Here is a 21596-nt window from a genome sequence, read left to right on the forward strand (position 1 = left end):
CAATAATTACATGCCCTTTTCATGTTGTACATTTCAAATATCCCAACCCCAGCGCTTTACTAATGCGCTCCGCGTGCTCGCTTGGCTCCTCCACCAACTTCCGAATCTCCTCGTGGCCGCTTGTTGCCAGGCTGAAAATCGTTGGCACTGGGGTTCATACCACCGCGTCCACCACCACGGCCTCCTCGCCCTGCACGGCCAGCGTTACCATGTCCACCCTCTTGAGGTCCACTGGCTGCACGTTGGCCAGGAGGCACATAAGCTCCACCCCTTCCGCGTCCGCCACCACGAGGCATAGGGATGCCAGATCGGACTTGCTGTTGTCCCTGCTGTTGGCCTTGTTGTTGTCCTTGCTGCTGCGGTGCCTGCTGCGGTGCCTGCGTCTGTTGCTGACCTGGCTTAGCAGCGGGTGCTACACCATTTTCATTGTTAGTTGCAAATGGGTTTGGTGCAGCCGCCGTTGTAGCGTTAGCTGGAACAGCGAACGGATTGTTCGTCTTGGGACCGGGAATTCCACTGGTAGCCGGGGCTGGCCCTGCCGCCTGCGCTGGCTTAGTGTCTGAGCCTGCTTGTTGTTGTCCCGCCGGAGTTGCAGCTGGTGTCCCCTGAGCAGCCTTAGCACCAGCTGCAGGTGTCGCAGGGGATGGTGATGGAGGCACGCCCGCAACCGAACCCTGTCTGGCCGGAGTAGGTTTTGCCACAGCCGGTGTTGCCGGGGGAGCCACAGCAACCTTGGCCACTTCCCAAACCTCAACCACGGGCTTCTGAGGAGTTTCGGAAACAGCCTTCTCGACTACACTAATTTTCGCATTGGCTGCTCTCAGCTTGTTCTCAGCCATGTTGATGCGTAGAGTTGACTTCTTTGACTCCATGAGCTGGGCTTGATCCCTAGCTGCGGCAATCTTGGGTTCATACTCGGTTTTGATTGTTGATTCCAGCTCCGCTTTGAGTTTGGAGCTTTCTATCTCAAGCTTCTTCTTGATGTTGGCGGCAACAATATTCTTAACTGTAGGGTTAGTCGCCAAGAATTGTCGAATGCCAGTATCATCGAGCTGAGACAGATCGGTTTGTCCAACGGATGAAGGTGTTGCAGGCACAGCAGGGGCTTCTGCTTTGGCCGGTGTTGCAGGGGGTTGATCTGCAGGCTCGGTCTTGGTGACATCAGCGTTTCTGGCTGTGGGGTTCTCGGCGAGCCAGATCTGTTTTTCTTGCTCGAACTTGAGCTTGAGATCCTCATCCTTCTTCTTGTATTCCTCTTCCATCTTGCTTCGACTCTCCCTCAGCTTGGCGTTCAGGGTATCCCGCATCCTGTCGGAGCGTTCTTTGATAGTAGTTTGAATCCTTGTCTCAACCTCATTGGCCTTCTGTTCAAACTCTGCAGCCTTAGCCTCGGCAGCTGCAACTCTTTCTTCCAAAGCCTTCTTCTCTTCGTCGGAGATGCTTGAAGCAGGTTGCTCTGTGGAATCGGCAGCTACGGGCTCTGCAGGGGTCTGATCGGTAGTTTGAGCAGAAGCATTGACAGTAGCCTCTTGGAGCTTCTTTGTCGCCTCATCACGCTCAGAGATAACAGTCTGCAACTCATTGCGGAGAGATTCAAGCTGTTGCTCTGCACTTTGCTTCTGCCCATTGATGGCCTCGAGCTCCTTACGAGCATCGGCAAGCTGTTGCTCAAGCTGAGCAACAACGTCGGAAGATACGGAAGCTTCAGCAGGTTGGGCGGGTTGGGCAGGAGTAGGGGTAGAGTTTGCAGTCTGAGCCTGTTGTCGTAATTGCTCAACCTCCTTCTGGAAGTTTTGTATTTGTTGTTCAAGCTCAGACTTCTGGTTTCTTGATTCCTCTGCCTCCTTCTTGGTGCCTTCGAGCTCACTTGTAGCTTTGTCCAGGCTCTCTTGTAGTTGATTGGCACGCTGGATAGCCTCGTTCTTCTCTCCGGTAAGTTTCCTTGATCGTTCCTTGGCCTGCTCAACAATCTTGGCGCGCGTGGTACTCCAGTTGTTTCGCTCACTTTCCATGGTAGTCTCGAGTTCGGTGATCTTGGCCTTCAGGGGCTCCTCACTTTGCTTCAAAGCATCACGTTCAGTTTCCAACTCGGTGATCTTCTCCTTAAGCTGCTCCATCTCAGCGGGGTCAACTCGTCCATACTTGGTCAGAATGCCCTCAGTGCGCTTCTGCCATCGGTCGCGATCCTCTTGGATTTGCTTGATTTCATCCTCGAGGAAAGACTTCTGAGTCTTGAGCGTGTCAATTTCAGCCTCCAGGGGTTGGATACGGGCCTCCATCTCTTCAATCTTCTTGTTTTTCTCGCCGATCTGGTCCTTAAGTTGCTGATTCTCGTTGCGCAATGTCATACTGCTTTCGCGGTAGATATTGAGCTCATTGAGCTTCTCCATGAGATCCTGGTGTGTCATTGAAGTGCGACCACTCTGGGCAGCCTGTGTGCGTTCTTGGTCAAGTTTGAGACGTGCCTCGTCTAGCTGTGACTGGGTATACTCAAGTTGTTGCTGGAGTCGCTTGGCCTCTTGAGCCTTGAGATCATACTGAACCTCGAGAATCTCCTTCTCTCTTCGGAGGTAACCGTTGAGTTCCCGTAGACCATCACTGGCGTCTCCCAGGGGAACTGGCGACATTCTTTCGTCCTCCTCTTCTCCACCACTTCGCTTCTGTTGAAGCGCGGCAACTTGTGTAGTTAGGGCTTCTAGTTGTTGGTGAAGAATCTTGTTCTGGGAGTTGACATCTTCTCTTCGAGTCTTAAGTTCTGTCATCTCCTGCTCCAGCTGCTGTCGACGTTCCTCCCAAGAGCTTTCGCTTTGAGCGAGGGTAACCTTTGCAGAATCCGCTTCTGACTTGAGCGATGCGGCCTCGCTCTTGAGTGTATTGTACTCAGTTCGTAGTTGCTGAACAAGCTTAGCAGCCTCAGCATGCTTCACTAGTTCCTGCTCGTAGTCTTGCTGAGCCTTGGAGGCGATTTCAGCTTGAGCACGTAGATCTTGCTGATGGAAGCGAGTTGCCTCCAGATGCCTTGCGCTCTCCTCCTTCAGTCGGTTCACCTCCTCTTGTAATATGGACTTCTCGTCCTCATATCGTCGTGCAACCTCACCCTGGGAGTCACGTAGGCTAGAGAGCTCGGTGTTAGAGCGAGACAACTCCGCCGATAAGTCCTCTGCACGCTGGCTAAGCTCCTTGATTTTCCCATCCTTTTCCTCAATGATGGCTTCCATCTCTTGTCTGTATTGTTCTTGTGATCCCCGTAGATCCTCAAGCGCTTCTTCATTAGCCTGGCTGAGCTCTTTGAACTGCTCAGCCTGGGTCTTCGCGTTCTCGAGATATGTATTGGCCATGTCCAAATTTCGCTTCAGGTCGGAGATCTCGACGTTGAGATCCTGGATCTCGTTTTCGAGTTGCTGCTGTTGCTCGCTAACCTCAATAGTTCCAGGTCGGGGCGTAGGTCGGGGTTGGAGTCTTCCAGCTCGTTCCTCAGCGTTTCGTAGCTCAACCATCAGCTCATCAACGCGAGCCTGAAGGTGATCCCTGCTGGTCTTAACAGCGACATGCTCCTCACGAATCTGGCTCAGGCTTGCCATGAGTTCGTCGATTCGCTTCTGTGACTCCTTTGACTCGAACTCCTTCCTGAGTTGCAACTTTTTGGTTTCCTCTGCTTCGTAAGTGAGCTTTCTTTGGGCGTCGCTCAATTCCTGTTCGAGGCTTTCAATCTTGGCCTGCGCTTTGCGTCGGGCTTCCGAATCAGCCATGTTGCGCTCATTTTCGATTGATTGCTGAGTTGCTAACAAATTGTTGAGTCGATTCTTTTCCTCAATAAGGCTCTCGTTGTCCTTGCTTAATCTATCCTGAATGTCCTTCCAAAGCTTCTTCTCTGCCTTCAGGTTCGCAGTCTCGTTACGAACGCTATCAAGCAAACCTCTGGCTTCAATGAGCTCTTCAGCAACCTGTTGCGTCCGAATATCTTGCTTAGCAGCGGTCTCAGACAAGGTCTGCGCTCGCTTCTGGAGTTCACGGTTCTCACTTTGAAGTGCCACATAGTTGGTTTGTAACATTTCACGCCTCTCAGACTCAAGGCGGACTTCGGCGTGAAGTTTAACCTTGTCGGTCTGTAGGCTGTTTCGTTCGGCTGACAGAGCATCCATCTGATCGCGCAAATCCTTACGAACTCCGTCCTGCGCCTCGCGGTAGTTGTCGTATTCAGACTGAAGCTTGCGCAGTGCCTCGTTCAGAGCCTCGGTTTGCTCGGTTGCCTCAATACTAGCCAAGGGCAAACGCTCGCCACCAGCAATTGAATTGCGCATCATAGATGCTTCATCACCGTGAACACCTCGTTGCTGCAAAAGCCTTCGGAACATATCACGCTCTGTCTTGAAGCTCTCCATCGTCTTCTTGATAGATCTTGCCTCCTCAGTCATGTGACTAAGTTCCTGCTGAAGTTTCTCAACCATGTCGTGGTCTTGCTTGGCCTGGTGCTTCTCTGCGAGTGCTTCCTCGCTTTCGAGTTGATTGGCAAGCTCCCGAGTAATGCGAAGAAGCTCTTCGTTCTTGGCCTGCAGAGACTGAATATCCTTGAACACCACCAGCTTCTGCGTAATGAATTGGTGAGTGTCGGACATATCTGATAGTGCCTCCTCCGAAATCTCTCCTTTCTGTAGTTGTTGGAGTCGGAAAGTCTCTTCATCAGTGAGTCGGTCTGTGCCCTTCTCCATGGCGTGGATCTGGAACAACAACATGTTGATCTGAGTACCGAGATCTCGAAGTTGAGTGCGCAGAATATTTGTTTCAGATTGCGAAGTTGCGAGTGCGCTCTCTGCTTTCCTTGCTGCTCGCTTTGCCTTGTCTCGTTCCTCAAAGCTGTTTTGAGACAACTCTGACATTCGAGTAATCTCTTCACGAAGCTGCTCAGCTTCAGTTTGAAGATCTTGGATCTCGGGGGCCTTTGCTTCTAGAGCAGTCATCATATTGTCGAGCTCCTCGGAAAGCTGAGCGTTGCGACGCTTTTCAGTAGCCAGTTGACCCTTAACTTGGTACAGCTGGTCAAGGGCCTGGGTGGTGGTTATCGTACCCTTTGTTCGCATAGACGGGGTTGCGAATGGAGAGGAAGGTCGCATCAAGGAGCCGTTGGCACGGGGGGTTTCTGGTGCAGACTCGGGTGGCGGTGCGTGCTGCTCCATACGAGCCTGGAGCTCGTCAACTTCGGACTGAAGTTGGTTAATGCGTTCCTCCATCTCACTCGTGGTCTGGCGTTCTTGCTCAAGCTCGGCCCGAACGCGTCGGAGCTCGGTCTCGTAGTTATCGCGAAGTCGCTCCTTTTCACGTTCAAGATCATGCACTCGTTCTTGGTGTTTCTTGCTCAGCTGGTTAGACATCTCAACCAAACGTTTCTGAGCTTCAAGCTCATGCTTATAGCTCTCGATTGTCTGCGCAAAGGTTCCCTCCTGGTTCTGAACCTTCACCAAAGCGTCATCCGCCTTGGCTTGCATGGCATCGAGTCGATCGCGGAGCTGTTGCTCTGTTCTCTTTAAGGAGTCAACCTGAGATTGAATGTCTTCATTTTGTCGCTGGAGCTCGGCAATACGGGCACCCTTTTCCTTTCGGTACTTGAGGCCCTCCTCGCTCTTTGTCTTGAGTTCATTCTCTAGCCATTCGCTGTTCTTTCGGGCAAGATCGAGCTGTTGTTGTAGGGATTCTTCTCGGTACTTGGCACTATTGAGCTGGCCCCGTGCGTTCTGCTCCGATTGTTGCAGTGCAGTGATCTCGCGAGAAAGTTCGACATTTCGCTGGTGCTGCTTCGTAAGTTCTTCGGTGATAGTCTGATCGCGCTTGTTGTTGGATTCAATAATGCTCAAGTTGGTTCGGTTTGAAGATTGAAGGGTCTCAATCTTGTCATTCAGGGCCTTGATCTCGGCATCGTAATCCGATTTCTTAGATTTGAAAACTTGAAGTTCATTCTCGAGAGATTGTCGCTTCGTTTCTGTGGGGCAAGCGAATGTCAACAACCATCTGGCTTGGTTTCGCACGGTCTGTTAAAACATACCTTCGTCCTTGAGCTGCTGCCTAGCCTCTTCAACATCTTTGAGGGCCTTATCCGCAGTAGCTTTGAAAGTTTGCGATCGCGTTTCAGAGCTGCGCACCGCGTTCTCCAGTTCAATGTCGGTCTGGAGCTTTTCCGCATAGAGGGTGTCAAACTCGTGCGCTTTGGCTGCAACAGCCTGTAGAACAATGTTGACGAGCTCAACGGTCGGTTCTGTCGTTAGAGACGCGATAACGGGCTGGTCGAGGCCGAGGTGGCCTGCGACGTAGCCGATGTCCACGTCTGCGGCCGCCATGGTCGAGGTCGGATCAGGTCAATAGCGCGATACTCGTCATTACCGCAGCTGCGCGCTCGAGGGGTGAAAGCCAAATCGAAAAGAAGCCCAAGTCCACGTCGGTTGTCGCTTCGATATGCGTCTATCAGATCAACAAATGAGGGTAGGACGTTGATGAAATTCTCCGACAAAGGAAATGGAGCCTTTGTTGTTGGAGAGACTAAGGTAGGAAATTTGGAGCTCCAAAGCTGAGATGCAACACGCCAACGTTTGCTACTGGGGAAGCAACGGGCACGGGCCACCCGCAGGTGGAAGCTGCGTTTGCACGGCGCCCTGTTTTTCCGCCCACCACGAGCTTACCCTACACTCCGAGCCTCAATCACACGCAGTCTTGACTACAGATATTAGGCAGTGTAGGTAAAGCCCCTCCTAATGCATCTCTGCCCTACTCACTTGTGGGCGGGGGGGGGGGGGGGGGGAGAAGAAGAAGAAGAAGAAGAAGAAAACCTTGGACTACTCTTGTAAAGTGCAACCACATTATGTTAATCGATCCAACCCGCCTGCGGCCCATGAGTGTATAATCTGAAGTCTCACCCATCCATCTCACTCAAAATCAAGAGCACACAGCAAGATCTGGGCTACAATTTGTGCGAATATATAAAGAGAATGGAAAGCATATTCGATCATATATAATTACAGGTTTCTGGTAACATCAAAACTGGAAATCTGTCTGGTATCCATCAACAACCCGTGATTAAATTACTCACTCCTGTTACCAAAGAGCAACCATAACGCCAGCTTTTGAAGCCATTGCAAGAATAGAGGAGATCAATATCCTTTTATCGACTTCGTATATTAGAATCCAGCTCATAAGCCTCCACAGGCCCTGACTGAAAACCCATTCCGTGAAGGCCAGAATATGCTGGCGCAGGACTCACTGGTGACACATATTCTGATTGTGCTGGTGAATGCCCCCAATTAGACTTTGCAAGGTGAGCTTGAAGCTCAGCTGTGGGTGCATGGTTAGGAGGGAGCTCTGAAATGCCCTGCCCCCCGCCTAGTTCCGGTTTGAAAGAAGTGGTCGATGACAATTCGGAAACAATGGGTGGTGCAGTGTGGCCCTTGATATAAGCACTATTACCCATGAGCTCTGGATGTCCAGTATATTCTGGAGGCCCGTCGGCATTATTGGAGAGTTCTTCGCCCTTGGCTTGACGTTGACGCTTTCTTCGAATACAGAGGAATAGTCCCGCGCCGAGAGCGGCGACCACGATAGCGCCAGCAACTCCCCCAGCAATCGGTGCGATACTCGTCTTTGATTCATCCTCCTCCTTATCCTCATGATCAGGGTCAGACTGTTTCGCAGTGTTCGAACTGGAAGTTGCAGTTGCGCCAGCTGAACCAGTCATTCCTGGACCTGTTGTCTTTGGGCCAGCTCCTGAACTAGCAGTCGGATAAGACTGGAAGATTGATTGGCTGACTGTAGCAACGACCAAACTCTCAGCGGCGCTGCAATAGTACCGAAAGACGTCGATGGCGGATGTGACGTTGGCAATGTGAGTGCTATCGCAGTAGTCCTTGACTCGCTCAGTCAAACTGCTAGAGATGATCTTTGACATCCCTGATTTTATGCAGATGCATGAAGCCAGCTCTTGAGGACCGTCTCCACATAGCCAGGAGCTTTGCTGCACTGTTATCAGAGACATGATGGCGTATCGAAACTTTGAGACTAACCTCCATAACTGCAGAAGCTATCCCGGACTGGGCACATTTGTTGAGAGATTTGAAATGCGGCATGGCTGTGATGTAGTATGACACTGACAATAGCAACATTAGAATGACTCCATGAGATATGATTTAAGACTCACTATCTCCAGGAGGCCCTTTCGGGGGTGCAAAGGACGTTGTGCCGTCGTTCATCCGACAGAATTCGCTGTAGAAGTTCTGGGCTGACGTGACGTCTCCGTTGTTAGAACATGAGTATTTCACGGCACTCCTCAGTGTTGAAGTAATATCCCGAACGACATCTTTCTTGTTACAGACACACGGCGCATTCAATTCGGCGGCTTCAGGGCACCTTGACGACCCCTATATTCATGTTAGTCAGGCCAAGCCCCTATCACTGGACTTTGGAAGCTTTCATACAATATTGACCACGGCGTAGGATAATCCCGACTGCGCGCAAGGCGGGAGATATGCCAACTCGGGAAGATCTGTTATATATGCCTCGACGATATTCTTGGTTGGCGAAAAGAAAGTGATGTGTTCCTCCTGGTTGCAGTACTTCTGCATCAGCTTAGACGCACTTGACAGATCCTCCGTCGCGCTGGAACCGCAGCTGTATTCTATATCGGTCGAGATCGATGAGGCAACTTCGTCCATTCGAGTCGAGCAGATGCATTTCTGCAACTCGGTTTCTGAGTCGCCGCACATGGTCGAGTATGTCTGCATGCCGACATTGTATGAGATTGCGCTGGAAACACATGGCGCCTAAACGGTCAGTATCGCACTGATGCTCTTCCCAGGTGCCGTACCAAGTAGGTAAAGATCTCGAGGTCAGTCACGTAGGAGACATCTTTTCCGGTAGTCAGGGCAGCCAAGCCCAACAGGCCGATACACGAGAGGCCGTATAAGTGCTTCATTGTGTGGACTAACACCATAATAAAAACACCAAAAAGCACAGAAAAAAATGAAACAAAGATCCTCACACTCAGCTGCGCACAATGCAGCCGGAACATTCCGTCTCGAAAAGGAGCTCTTCATCTTGCCAGCAGCCAGGCTATCCTGTAAAATGCCCTATTCTCCTGGTGTGAAGCCTCAAACAGCGCCTCTCGAGTCTAGATACAAATTGGGCCAGGACCCCTGAGGCTAGATGAGATAACTTGTGTAGCTTGTACAGCACACCATCAGCTGCATTTCATCCCACCACCCAAGAGTAGAGTGAGTCAGGCCCTGCATCTAAGCAGAGAATAGAGTTATCTCATGCTTAAAGAGAAAACTACTCAGGTGAGACAGCTGCTGAGAGTTTACTCCGTATAAACGAAGTGTTTCAGAGTTGAGGGTGCGTGCTGAAGAGGTCGTCGACTCAATCATCACAAGACGTGGGCTTTTCTTAGCGCCCCTGGGCTGCATGCGTTTTGTTCGACCAGAGCAACAGACAAACGATTTAATTTCCCTTGAATAGAGATGTTGAGTCTCACCAAGTTATATACTGAAACCAAAACTAGATGGAGACGGAATTATCCTTTCATCAAGATCTCAAGTTTCATATGTACCTAGTTGATTCAGGTCTCACATGTTATTTCCAGAGGGTGTTTCGATGACCAAAACACTCGTTCGTCTCAACTGGTCCTCAGTGGAGGTCAAAGCGATACCTGAATTGGGAATGAAGACTTTACCCATCCAGCCATCCCAGCCGGTGGGTGCATACTCCTGATTGAGCTAGCCCCGGCGCCACACGGATAGTGACTGAAGTACGGAGTACACCTCGAACCATTGGCTCTCCTGAAATGACCTCCACGCTCAGTAACTTAAGACAATGCCAAGGATTGAATCACTCACGACGTGAGACGAGTCAGCGACGAGAGCAGGCGATACGACAGCGCATACTGTGAGTATGGTGATCAGTTGACGAACGGGTGATGGAAAAGAAGGCGATCAACTGATGTGGTGAAGAAATTGCTTTGCGGTCTCGATAGAGTTACCCGGACATGAGTCTGGCCAGGTCTTGTCTTGTTGGCCGGGTACGTAACTTTCCAGGTTCTCCGGCTCTTAAGATCGCGGCAGTTAATTTTCCCTCCACCATGACGTCGACTTTTCCCTTCAATCCGATCATATCTCGATGTTGCGACGACGGATCTTGGGTGATGTCAGAATAGCGACGATCTAGCTTCAAGACAAGGTGTTTTCCTTGGTAGTGTTTATGGTCGTTACAGACCTCCAAACTTTGAAGGTTGCATCAAGAGGAGCCATCCAAATTTTCACGTCGATCACTCAAGAATTGCATGGCTGTGTAAGGTATGTATCAAAATTATTTGGTAGATTGTTCGTTGCTGTACTATAGTAATAATATGGTAGCTGTTATCCCTCAGCTGTGATATTGGTGGTATCCCGTAATCCGTAATTGTCCGGTGCCATTGCATAAATGTCCATAACGCCTTGCTAATACTCAGAAAACATAAGAAACCATTATGTGGCTAGTATGGCGGTTGCTGCGAACTTGGCTAGTGTCCCAACTCCCGCTTACAAAAACAAAAAAAAAACAGTATAATATCAAACACAAAAAGAAATATTCGTAGAGTGGTAATGTGTAAGCGCTTATAGGACGCGCACAATCTTGGGAACACGATACCGTGAGGGGCTGTCGTAGTACTCGCTGATCATACCGCCCTGGAGACCCATGGGTCTTCGGGGAGGTAGTCTTCCGTTGACACTCTGGTCTCGTGCGGAAGCTGTCTTGCGCGAGTCGCGGCTATGCTCACGCTGATTGTGTCGCTCCGAGGAGACTTGGCGAGAGCGTTCGGAATTATGTGTCTCAGAGGAAGATGTCCTGGAACTGGCGCGAGATCGGGATCTTCGAGGGCTTGCATGATCCCAGCCAACAGGCTCTTCTGAGATTTCGTCGAGGAGATCATCGTCGCTGTCCTCCTCGTCGCTTTCAGGGTGGAAGGTACTGTTAAGGGTCTCCCAGAGATCAAGACCAAGATCGTCCCAGATGACGACGGCCTTGAATAAACGACGGCAGGCTTGTGTGCCAGCAGTCTTGTCGAGCCTGGCAAAAGACTCGAGCTCGCCTAGGCTAGGTAGGTTCTCCCAGGCAATGGAGATCTGATCGGATTGGTCCCTGAAGGGGGATCGCTCAAGGTAGTAGAGGAGGAAGTCTGAAGTTTCGGCCTTGGTTGCGAATTCAGCTTCCTCAAGAGCCTGTAGGCGAAGCTGCTCTTCTTTGTCCTTTTGCTCCTGTTCTTGTTGCTGCCTCTGCTTGCGTCTCTTGGGTACACCAAAGAGTGGGACCTTGGGGACGTTGGAGGTGGTTCCTCGGAGCATCGTTGCGGAGTTGTGAGTTGGTGTTGACTAATGTAGGGAGGTATAGTAAACGTTGTCGAGGTGCTGTATCGGTATATATGGCTGAGGCAGGTCGGATGATGAGCTGGAGGGGCAAGAATGGGTTGTTGGTCGACGGGGAAGCAAACAAGACAATATGCGTGTCAGGTTGTTGCTATTAAAGGATGTTTATGCATGCGTGTATGCAAGGTGAGAGCACAAACACGACCCAAGCTTGTTAGACGTTTCAAGAGACCAGCTCGTCGAAGCTTTTGGATTTGGTGCTGCTCTTGACAGATACAGCTGGATAGCAGAATGTCTTGAAGGGAAGAGCAAGATGGGAAAAGTTGAAGTGGTAGGGGTGCTGGCAGATGGATATATGAAGAACTGGATTGGATCGAAATGAATAACACCCTGGGCCTTGTTCCTGGTCCTTTTTGTTTGTCTTTTGTTGTGTTGAGCTGACTAGCCTAGGACCGGGGGGTGTAGGTAAATGTGATGAGGATCCGCGGCTATTTTGGTGGAAGAGGTGAGGTAGCCCGAAGCCCGTGCTTGTACTGTAAAGGTACTGTAATAGGTGGTAATTGTATTCTCAGTTTCGGAACTTCGCGGATTGGTTGGCGATCGTGAAAGAGAGAGATCAGCGCGTTTGAGAAACGGGGGAATAGAGGATGCTTTTAATATCTTTGTTTCTGGCTGCTTGCTTTTTCTCTTCCGACCCCTTGGCTCGTAAAGTCTACTCCTTTCAGGTTTAACTTGTTGTTTTAGGCTGGGCTGGGCTGGGCCAGTCTACTGCAGCCTCAGCCATCAGCTGTAGGTACATCCTCTAGTGCAGGTCCGTAATTCCATTTACCAAAAACGCCAGAGCGGATCCGTGTCATCATTGAGAAACTGCTGGAGACATGACCTGGAGACGCCCAGCCTGGGCTTGCGGCTTGCCATGGCCTAATTTAGTCGCAACGGTGTCGGTGTATGTAGGTGGGTGACTGTGCTGTACTGTAGCAGTGTAGGTACCGACGGAGCTCTGCTAAAATGATCACCCACTGATTTTCCCCTTGCCTTTCCCAAAAGTATGGTCTGCCAAGAAGAGAAGCGAGTAAGGCGCACCAGTCACCAGAGCAGAAGACCCCAGCAGAGTGAGGCATCAGCGGGTTTACCTGAACCTAGGTACGGTAGCGAGTTTTGATCCTTGTCCCGTTTTGTCTTTCATTGTCTTTCCGATGCATCTGATTTCTGGTTTGTCTCATCCCGAGTTTGGGGGTTGTTCACGAGGATACTTCGTGATGATCAGTCGAGAATTCTATTGGTTTAGAGACGATACAGTACGGTTACGAACAGACGGTTCAACATTAGCCGGCTGGAGGGTCTAACCGTACAGTAAGTAAATTCAGAACAGAGGCTATTTGCTTTTCCCCAGCTCCCGCTCAGCCCTTGAACTGTTTGAAATGAGTTGTCTTGTCAGGTGGAGGCAAGAAAAACTTAAGACCACTTAACTAAGTGACAAAAAGACTTAGGTAAACTTGGTATGTTCTATTGTGGCTCAAGACTAGATTATTTTGGCACTCTTAGTAAACGTCACAAAGTTTTCTTGCTCCCTGAAGGGTTGTCAACGTTTCTTCATTTGAATTGACGTGGTTGTCAGACGGTCCCTGATCGGCATGTGAGTTCGCCGAACCCTAACCCAAACATCTTACGAGCCCGGCAATGTCTCGTTTTGCCGAGTTACGGGTTAGCTCTTTGCCAGAGGAATGCGCTGCTCGCTTGAATCACCGCTCTCTTTTCTTGCGTTGTCTGGTTTGTCTCGCCTTTCTATTGTGAAGCTTTCCATTGTAAAACGTGAGGCGTTGCTGCTCGTCATGAATTTTCCCTAATCCTCCGCGGAAGCCGAGTGACCGAACGGATACTGTTCTTTGAAACCACTGTTTGCTGCAGCCATTACGGTCTTGGATGCCTAATTGGTTATCGCGAGCAGAGACAATAAGACGCTATTTCTGTTAGGTGCAGCAACATCAGGATCATTGTGAGCGTTCCGTGATTCCGACTCCGTCCCGTCATTAGTGTCAGTACCCGCCAGTTCCTAGTCTCCGCTGCAGTACGATCCCGCCCGTGCGAAGGAGCAGTCCTGGCCTGAAGATGATTGAGATGGATGGATGTACCTGGTCGGCCCGTCAAAAGGTGGCACGGACACAGATGGACAGGTCACGCCAGCCAATACTACTGCACCCTAGGCATCTCGCACGGTTGGGGCACCCTTGGGATTGCTCATAATAGGTCGGCTTCTGTTCCGGAGGCATAAATGGGACAAGGCAGGGGAAGAGACGAGACGAGGCGAGACCCCAAAAGCAAGGGACAAGTACTTTGTAACGAGCCTGAGCCAGGAGAGAGAAGAGAGGAGAGGGAGCGCTGAAACGCTAACATTTGGCAACATTCCCTGTCCCAGGAACCCGGAACAAGAACGACAATCTGCCATTTTCCCGGCACCGCAAACTAGGCCCTATCCTGTCGAGTAACTTTCTCAATGTTCAGTGTCCACGCAATCAATCAATGAACCACGAACGCCAAGGCTTTGAAACTGTAGCCTCGCTCTACCACGGCTAAAGCCATGGAGGCGCAGCTTTGTCCTCAATAAGTACACCATGTGGCACTTGACTCGTCAAACTCGCGTTGAGGCTTTCAAGTGCCTATTCAGAACCCACTCACCACTTCTGGGCACTCCCGCTTTGCTCAAAGCAGAATGCGATCAGCAAATCCCCAGCTTGTGCCGTGTCTAGACTCCCAGACTAGACCCGACCCTTTGAAGCTATCCCCAGCTACCAATTTTTCACGCCAGAGTCATAGCTTGTATCTTGATATCAGATCAGATCGGTTGCACTAATAAAACCGCAACCAACAAGACTACTGGAGTCCACAGCATGAGGCGTTTGTGTTTACGAGTCTACCGCTTTTCTCATCCCACTGAACTACCGATAACTGTTTTGTTTTTTACAGTCGTATTCGAGGCTTGCTCGTATCCCACAAGACGACATCACAGTGTCGAATGGCCTTTCACTACCGCACCTCAAACGATGACTTTTCGCCCGGACTCTGTCCGCAGTCAAACCCCTCCACTTCGGTCCGCGATGGGGACCGGAGGCTAAACCCACATGACGGCTCCGCGGTTCCACGCAATCCTCCGGTGACGGAAGTACCTGAGATACCCGTCGCTCGAAACAGTGACATTCCATGAAACCTTCCTTCTTTCTTCGGTCTCCCCAGGCTCATACTTTTTCCATGCCTCATCTGACGGCATATACCTTAAGTGCGCTTACGCCGAGAAGGAAGAAACGTCCAGAAGGAAACTCTGCCTGGGCTTTGCATACGTAGCACGTTCTCTGCATCTTCTGTTGAAGTTAAAGGGCGCGGCTAGGGTACATTCCAACCATTATCCCCCGCGCAACTTCTACCCCGAAGAGGAATGGCGTGTCGGGTAACTCGTGAATCCCTCAGTCCGAGGACAACAGCTATGGGAGCGGTAGATGAGGCTCCTAGCCAAGATTAAGCAGCCGTCAAAAGCTGTCATGGAATTCAGCAATGAGGCTTGTGCATTAGGCTTCGAATGTGACGTCTATTCAGAGATGTTTTTCGGTCGCTGGATGAATGGGTATAAGGATTGTGGCTGAAGTCTCTTTCTCCCTGAACAAACTCTCGCTCAAGATCAGTAAACAAAATACATCGAGGGTCTGCTCGTGGAATGAAAGAGTTCTTGGCGATCAGAACAATGCCGACCAAAAGGCATTCGACTCTATTGTCATCTATTTCGAGACTGGTCTCGCTCTTTCGATGTTGTCCCTGAGAGCCGATTAAGATCAGACAAAGCTTGGATGGACCACGATCAACAGCATAAATCAGGCACAGGTCCCTTGAATGGGTAATTTCAACATGGTTGAATTTTGCAAACTCAATTTTGCACAGATTCTATTCCCATCTTCAACCTCAGCCTTAACAATGGTGTATCACATACCCACAGACGTTCATGGCATGCTCGGCATAACGGCATAAACATTGTTTCTCTTAGCTGTTCATGCGAGTCAAAGCAGACACCACCATGCCATCCGTGCGAGCCATCTCTGCCCAATGTCTGATCTACCCGTCTAATTTAGGTAACATGATCCTCCTCTATGTTTCATAGACCCGTGCTAGCAGCTGCCTTGTCGATCCAAGACCCCAGAATCTGGTAATTAGTATGCGCCATACTGAAAACCGCCGCGTTCTATGGGCCCGAAATTCGCGGCGGCGGCATGGTTCTGTGCAACCGAGCATTCAAAGTTAGAAACCTTATGCTAAGCGTGCTGGAAATAAGAGAATTGCTTGGGCTCGTTCGAGTGGGGACTAGGTAATGCACGCACGTCTATCAGAAATACCTTGCGATGTGATGAGATTGCGAAGCGACTTTTTTGTTCGGACGCCGGAGCAAAGCTGGCGACCAACGGCCTTATTAGAGCATCCAGGATATTGCCAAGAAAGAACTAATGAATACTACCTAGGCAAGTCCCTCTAGGGAATGAAGAGTTCGGGCAAAAGCTATCTCCCGAAATGCTTCATATGGCCATCTTGAGAGGCAGATCTTGGGTTTTGGCAGCCAAATTCAGATAATGGCAAGGAACTTCTTCCCACGGACTAAATTGATGGGCTTGACCAAATTGTTGGCGTTGATATTGATGGGTCCATTAGCTTGCAGCCCAAGGATTTGGACGACGGAGTCTTTACAATATACTTTGCTAACCTATTGTACGAGGAACTCAATATTGACAGCAACCATCAACTAGACCCTGGAATTAACGCCAAAGACTCTTAAAGAGACGGAGTTCTTGGCTCTTTTCAATAAATTTTTATCATTCTCCGCATCTCGTGTAAGTCGCATTGAGAAAATCATCATGTGGCTTGGCTACCCAAAAGCCTCCTGATCGCTCAGGACTGGATCTCCGAGGAGCTTCTTCGAGAAACAACTCAGGGCGTGCAAGAATATGCACATGATTTTGATGCAAGGAGCTAGGTGGTTTCTTTCTGCTCGAGAAATCAAGCGGGGAGTCGAGGTGGTGAAACCATACATATGAACTAATGGGTATAATACAACATGCTCAACACTGTCGCAATGTAGAGTCTCTGGATGGTCAGAGAACGTCCAGGTCCGGGTATTTTGGATATAGAGGTACCCGAGCCAAACATCTTCGTATTATCTTTGAAGTAATGGCAGTCTGTGGGAGGATTTGAGTGACACAGCGATGGATGTTTGCAAAGTTCTCAGCTAGGTAGTCATGCCCAAACAACAAAACCCAGTGTCAAGTGTACAAACAACCGCAACAGTAAATGAGTGGTCTGGTTATCCTGCTCGGAGCCTGGAGGCAGAATATATAAGTTTCTCCTGCTCTCCTGGCACAAGCCGGCAACAACTCTGAGAAATAGACTCGAGTCCATTTGCCGTTGTTTTTAGACAACTGTTTTAGTATACTCTCTGATTTAGTATTCACCACTTTATTTGTCTGGAGTTGATCACTTGTGATGTTGAAAGTGCTGGATTTGTTGACACTGTCACCTGTAAATACCCTCACTCCCCTTGGCTAGCACTGCCGTGCAGCTGCCAGAGCACTTGCCACTGCGCGGTTGCTGGGCAGTGAATTTACATCGGCGTTTCAAAACAGGCAGAGATTCATTTCATCTTCATTTCATCAAACTCATCTGCTCCGATTCCCCATCGTCGATCATCTTTCGCTTCACTTCATAACAGTCTTCAATGAACCACTGCGCTTCATCAATTGCATCCCTTCACTAACTTCACCATTTCTACCACAAAACTCTCAAGTAATCACTGATATCAACAAAACTCAGTCACCATGTTCTGGCGTCGCTCCCGTCTCACTTATGACCCGAAGCAATTTCCCAACTACCGCCCCTACGCCGAAACCGGTTTCGAGCGCCTCATCAAGGAGTGTCCGAATGCATTTCGCTTCATTACCTTCACAATCAGATTCCAGATTTCTATTTTCAGTGTCATTCTGCAGTGGTTGTGTATGATGCTTCGCAGTCCTCTTCAGTACCCCAAGCACAACGATTGGATCCTCGACCACTACAAGGCAAGCCCTACTGCTTTTCACATGCTCTGGGGAGCCTTCATCACTGCCTGGTCCTCTCACTTCATGTACCGCATCGGAAACGCTGTTTGCGAGGTGATTATTGATGCCTATGATGACCCTGTGTGGGCTCTTTACGAGATCTGGGATCTCGGGGTATACTCGCAGTTCTTTCTTGTCCGCACCATCTTTTTCATCCTGACTACCACATTCAACTTCATCTGCTTTTGGACTATCTTCCTCTTCACCATGTCGACATATTCATTCGTCGTTTGCCTCTCCCTGCTCGGCGCTGTTGCCATGTGGCAGCTGCACTATTACTTTTTCGTGTACAGTCCTCAGGAAGTCCCTGAAGAGGTCTCATATCAGCCCCCCCAGAAAGAAGTTCTTTCTACTCCCGACAGACCAGGTCGCTGCTTTCGAGTACCTACACCTTCTACTGGGTCGTCCACTTCTTCCTCCCGATCATCGCCTGGGTATACTTCACCTCACCTTCGACCCCGACCATCAAACAAACCCCCTGGTGCTGCATACGTCAAAGTATCTCCCAAAGCCATGCAAAAGCTTCATGACGAAGGAGTCTTCGTCCCAGAACCCACCAGAGTTGCCGACTACTCTTATCTGGAACCATTTGCAGTAAAGCGCCCTACCAACTTCAGCCGCTCTGATGCAAAGGCGCACTTCCGAAGAGTTAGGGAAATCGAGAGGAAGAAAGGCATAATATCATACAGCCCTGACCCTTATAAAGATGATCCTCCCTCCCCTACTGTTATTACAAAGACCGCGTGGATTCATTCCAAAATGGATGCTGTCGACCGAAAGCTTCGAAACATCACAGAAGATGTCACCGAGATGAACACGCTGCTTAACACTTTTCAAGCCAAAGGCAGCGTCAAGCCCCTTCACGACGCCTCACCCGCGATACCATTGTCGCCCAGAACACAACGGCGAAACGCAACTCTCGCTGAGAAAGATCGCATTGGACAAGTCATTAATGATTACCTATGTGAGATCAACACCATCTCAGCTCGTGTATATAGGCAAAAACCCTGGACTGAAGACGTGCTGAAGCACATTGATCGCCTGGTTGCCCACGCGGGAGATGCCGCTTCCCGCGCAATTCGTATAGAAGTCGAAGATTGTAAAAGGCGTGTTGATCTAGCGTTCAAGGGCGTGGACGCGGCAATTACGAGCTCTAATGGAATTGCAGACTTTTGCGTTGATCGCCAAATAGAACTGGAGGCCCAAGCCAAGAAGCTTTGTCGTATGGATCGAACTCAGGCTAAGTATCCTAGCATTCCAATCTTTGATGAATACTATGGTTGATCCCCATCGAGTTTTTGACTCATCTTTATCGACTAAACGATTAGCAGAGTGCTATTGTATACATATACACCACTGAGAGCACTTGAAGATTGATATTTTGGAGTTCGGGATTATACCCTTTGCTTTACTCCACATATCAAAGACACTTGCATGATTGACTACGAAGTCGGGGATATGATATCTTAGGTTGACGTTGAGTATAGCGGACAGAGTTGACCATTTACGAATGAACTCGATGATTAATGTCATAACATTTGTTCTTATGCTCCCAAAGTGATTTCTCTTTCGAGTCTGTTCATCATTGCGAAAAGGCCTGCCGCAACAGTAGCTCGCTTATCTATATCATCCAGGTCGCCTAGGTATAGAAGTTCTTTCTCTTGAGTTTCCCTGGTTATGATAGGTGGCTCACGATAAGCAGAAGACTTGTCTAATACACTCATCTCGTATCAACAAGAGCGCTGGGGATGAGATTAGGAGATGACGATGTTATCCTCAACCACCGAGGCCGGTTTCTAATGACTTGAAACTGACCACTGTGGCAAATACTTCTCGGTGGTGCCCTATTAAATACTGGTCCTAAAATGCGAGGATACGGGAACTGCCAAAGCTGTTGAGGCAGTCTGTGATGCCACAGACCATGCGACCTCAGTGAACGGGAATAATAGCACCATGATATTGACCTTCCTTGATATTGAAATGTACCATTATCGAATGATGCGTCCGTTTAGAGAGGCGAGGAGAAGAAATATGTACTCATTGCGGGCTATATCTTTACTTGCCAAATCCTCTGTGAACACCTGGGTATCGCACATAAAAATCGCATCTCGTCGTCACGACAGTTCCAGAACCGATCCTCCAATAAATCCTTCAGGTCAGAAAACTCCCCCAGATCCATAGACTGAACAGATGATCATCAAGACCACCGAGGCACCGGCTAATAACCAGCAGACTCAATACCATGAACCTGCCAGTAAAGACCTCCTTTCTTCCCAACCTCGTCAGCAGCACACTTGACAGATCCACGAGCTGCCATCTCCGTTCCAGCAGAGTACTCCAGAACAGCCTTCTGCATGATCCAAACGACATCGTCATCGCCGACTTTTAATCCCTTGTCAGCTCGCACAGCAAATGCACACGATCCTGATTTGACGATGTTGACAAGCCCATCTCCCACATCGTACTCGCGCTTGTCGTCGGAAGCAGCGGGGATGCTGAAGGTGCCGTTACGAGTACCAAAGGTTGAGAGAAGTGCTGCGCAGTCTCTGTAGTTGGCCCGCTTGGTGCTCTTGGGGGCCTGGTGCGCGTTGTAAGTCTTCTTGTCGCATGTACTGAAGGAGTGGTTTCCAGCAGCCCAGTAGGTGTATGGATCTTCGTAGGCACTGGGTGCTGTGGTTGAGACGGCGATCATGTTGTCTTTGGTAGGAGTAGCCGTGGGCGCTGCGGCTGCAAGGCCGATGAAGACGGCGACATGGTTGGTGAAATGCATCTCGATCGTTGATCTAGCGAGCGGGAAAAAAGTAAAGAAAGTTTGCTGAGAAAAAGAACGGATCGTGGTGAAGAGTAACGGACCAACAGGTGATCAACACCTATGTTAACGAGTGACTGAGAAAGGAAAACGCTGCGCTGCACTGCAACGAGGAGGTTGGGAGAGACAGTCAACAGCAGTCAGTTGACGGGGGAGAGAAAAGAATTATACCCAATCCAGATGGGCAAGTGGGATGTTTAGATGCGATCACAGGCGGAGATGGCAGTGTTTCAAGTAGAGTGGATGAGTATGAAACAAGGATCACAATACGCAGAGCAGAGAGGATGGTTTTTTTTGAGTGACATTTTGGGACCAGATTGATTAGACTCGGAAAAATTAGTGCTGTTTTGCTTTTGAATATATTTAGTCTCAACGAGTGAAACAGGGTGACGGGCTGTGTTTGTTTAATTGCGATAATCGCAGCGGAGGATCTGGCGTTTGTGTTTCCGTTTTTTGATGGGGACGATGTTTCGAGCAAAGTGCCATATTCATGCCGAGATCACCGCGTATAGGCACAGGAAAACGTGTGATTGGAAAGCTAATGGGAGGAGTGAAACGAGCGTCTCTATATATAAGGAATTATATGTGATGATCAACCATATGGTCTTGTATTCTTGGAGTTTAATTCGCTGCCAACAAGACTGACTGAGCACAGGACCATAGCGACAATACATACAGAGTATATACGCTTTGACTATTGCCATGTCTCTCTTGAATCCCTCGAAACAAACTACCTAGCAATTGTCTATTTCTTTGAAACGGTCTATCTTGCGTGCCTTGGCTTTCTCACATGCGCATAATTTGCAGCCTCGCATCGAGGCCAGATCAGCACTCTCAGTCTCCAACCTCGAGATCAAAAGGTCGTTGATCAATACCAATTTCACATGATAGTAAAACCTGGCGACAACTGCCGTCAAACTTGAATATTAGTCTCTATACCGTTGCAGTGGGATTTATCTCCCTGCAAACTTAAATGGCCTTCCTCGCAATATCTCGTGATAGAAACTACCTATCGAGTCTCTTGTCTCTCACTAACTCCCCCGGGCCGACAGTGGAGAAGAGTGACGCTCCAGTGGGTTGAGAGCCCCCACTCCCAGCGGTTCATCAACCCCGGTCTTGGAGATGATGACGCGAGGGGCATTGGCCAGTGACAGAGCAACTCGTTGGTTTATTTGTTGGGTGATGTTTGTACTCTCAATATGACTTCATATGTCGTGGATCTCTGTCTCAAGGCAGCCATGAAAAGTCTTGGCCAGGTTAGTAGTCCTTGGTCTTGGTTCATGGTTA

The 21596-nt window shown here is 49.5% G+C and overlaps 5 protein-coding genes across 5 annotated transcripts; 1 reads left to right on the top strand and 4 right to left on the bottom strand.

Moving 5' to 3' along the window:
- Window positions 1-59: 59 nt before the first annotated feature.
- Window positions 60-6329, bottom strand: FPRO_02933 (uncharacterized protein; the record flags this gene model as incomplete). The annotated part of the gene is made up of 2 exons (XM_031226911.1): window positions 60-5974; window positions 6038-6329. The coding sequence occupies 2 exons, from the start codon at window positions 6327-6329 to the stop codon at window positions 60-62; spliced, it is 6207 nt and encodes a 2068-aa protein (XP_031077400.1).
- An 818-nt stretch (window positions 6330-7147) lies between these two features.
- On the bottom strand, window positions 7148-8950 carry FPRO_02932 (uncharacterized protein; the record flags this gene model as incomplete). Its single annotated transcript, XM_031226912.1, has 5 exons — window positions 7148-7993; window positions 8043-8125; window positions 8177-8396; window positions 8454-8798; window positions 8843-8950. The coding sequence occupies 5 exons, from the start codon at window positions 8948-8950 to the stop codon at window positions 7148-7150; spliced, it is 1602 nt and encodes a 533-aa protein (XP_031077401.1).
- A 1675-nt stretch (window positions 8951-10625) lies between these two features.
- Window positions 10626-11354, bottom strand: FPRO_02931 (uncharacterized protein; the record flags this gene model as incomplete). The annotated part of the gene is made up of 1 exon (XM_031226913.1): window positions 10626-11354. One exon carries the CDS (start codon window positions 11352-11354, stop codon window positions 10626-10628), a length of 729 nt encoding a protein of 242 aa, XP_031077402.1.
- Window positions 11355-17221: 5867 nt separating this feature from the next.
- FPRO_02930 (uncharacterized protein) lies at window positions 17222-18784 on the top strand (the record flags this gene model as incomplete). The annotated part of the gene is made up of 1 exon (XM_031226914.1): window positions 17222-18784. One exon carries the CDS (start codon window positions 17222-17224, stop codon window positions 18782-18784), a length of 1563 nt encoding a protein of 520 aa, XP_031077403.1.
- Window positions 18785-19718: 934 nt separating this feature from the next.
- On the bottom strand, window positions 19719-20270 carry FPRO_02929 (uncharacterized protein; the record flags this gene model as incomplete). The annotated part of the gene is made up of 1 exon (XM_031226915.1): window positions 19719-20270. The coding sequence occupies one exon, from the start codon at window positions 20268-20270 to the stop codon at window positions 19719-19721; it is 552 nt and encodes a 183-aa protein (XP_031077404.1).
- Window positions 20271-21596: the final 1326 nt, after the last annotated feature.

The sequence above is a fragment of the Fusarium proliferatum genome, assembly GCF_900067095.1.
Source record: "Fusarium proliferatum ET1 genome assembly, contig: FPRO_scaffold002, whole genome shotgun sequence".
NCBI classification, from domain to species: Eukaryota; Fungi; Ascomycota; class Sordariomycetes; order Hypocreales; family Nectriaceae; genus Fusarium; species Fusarium proliferatum.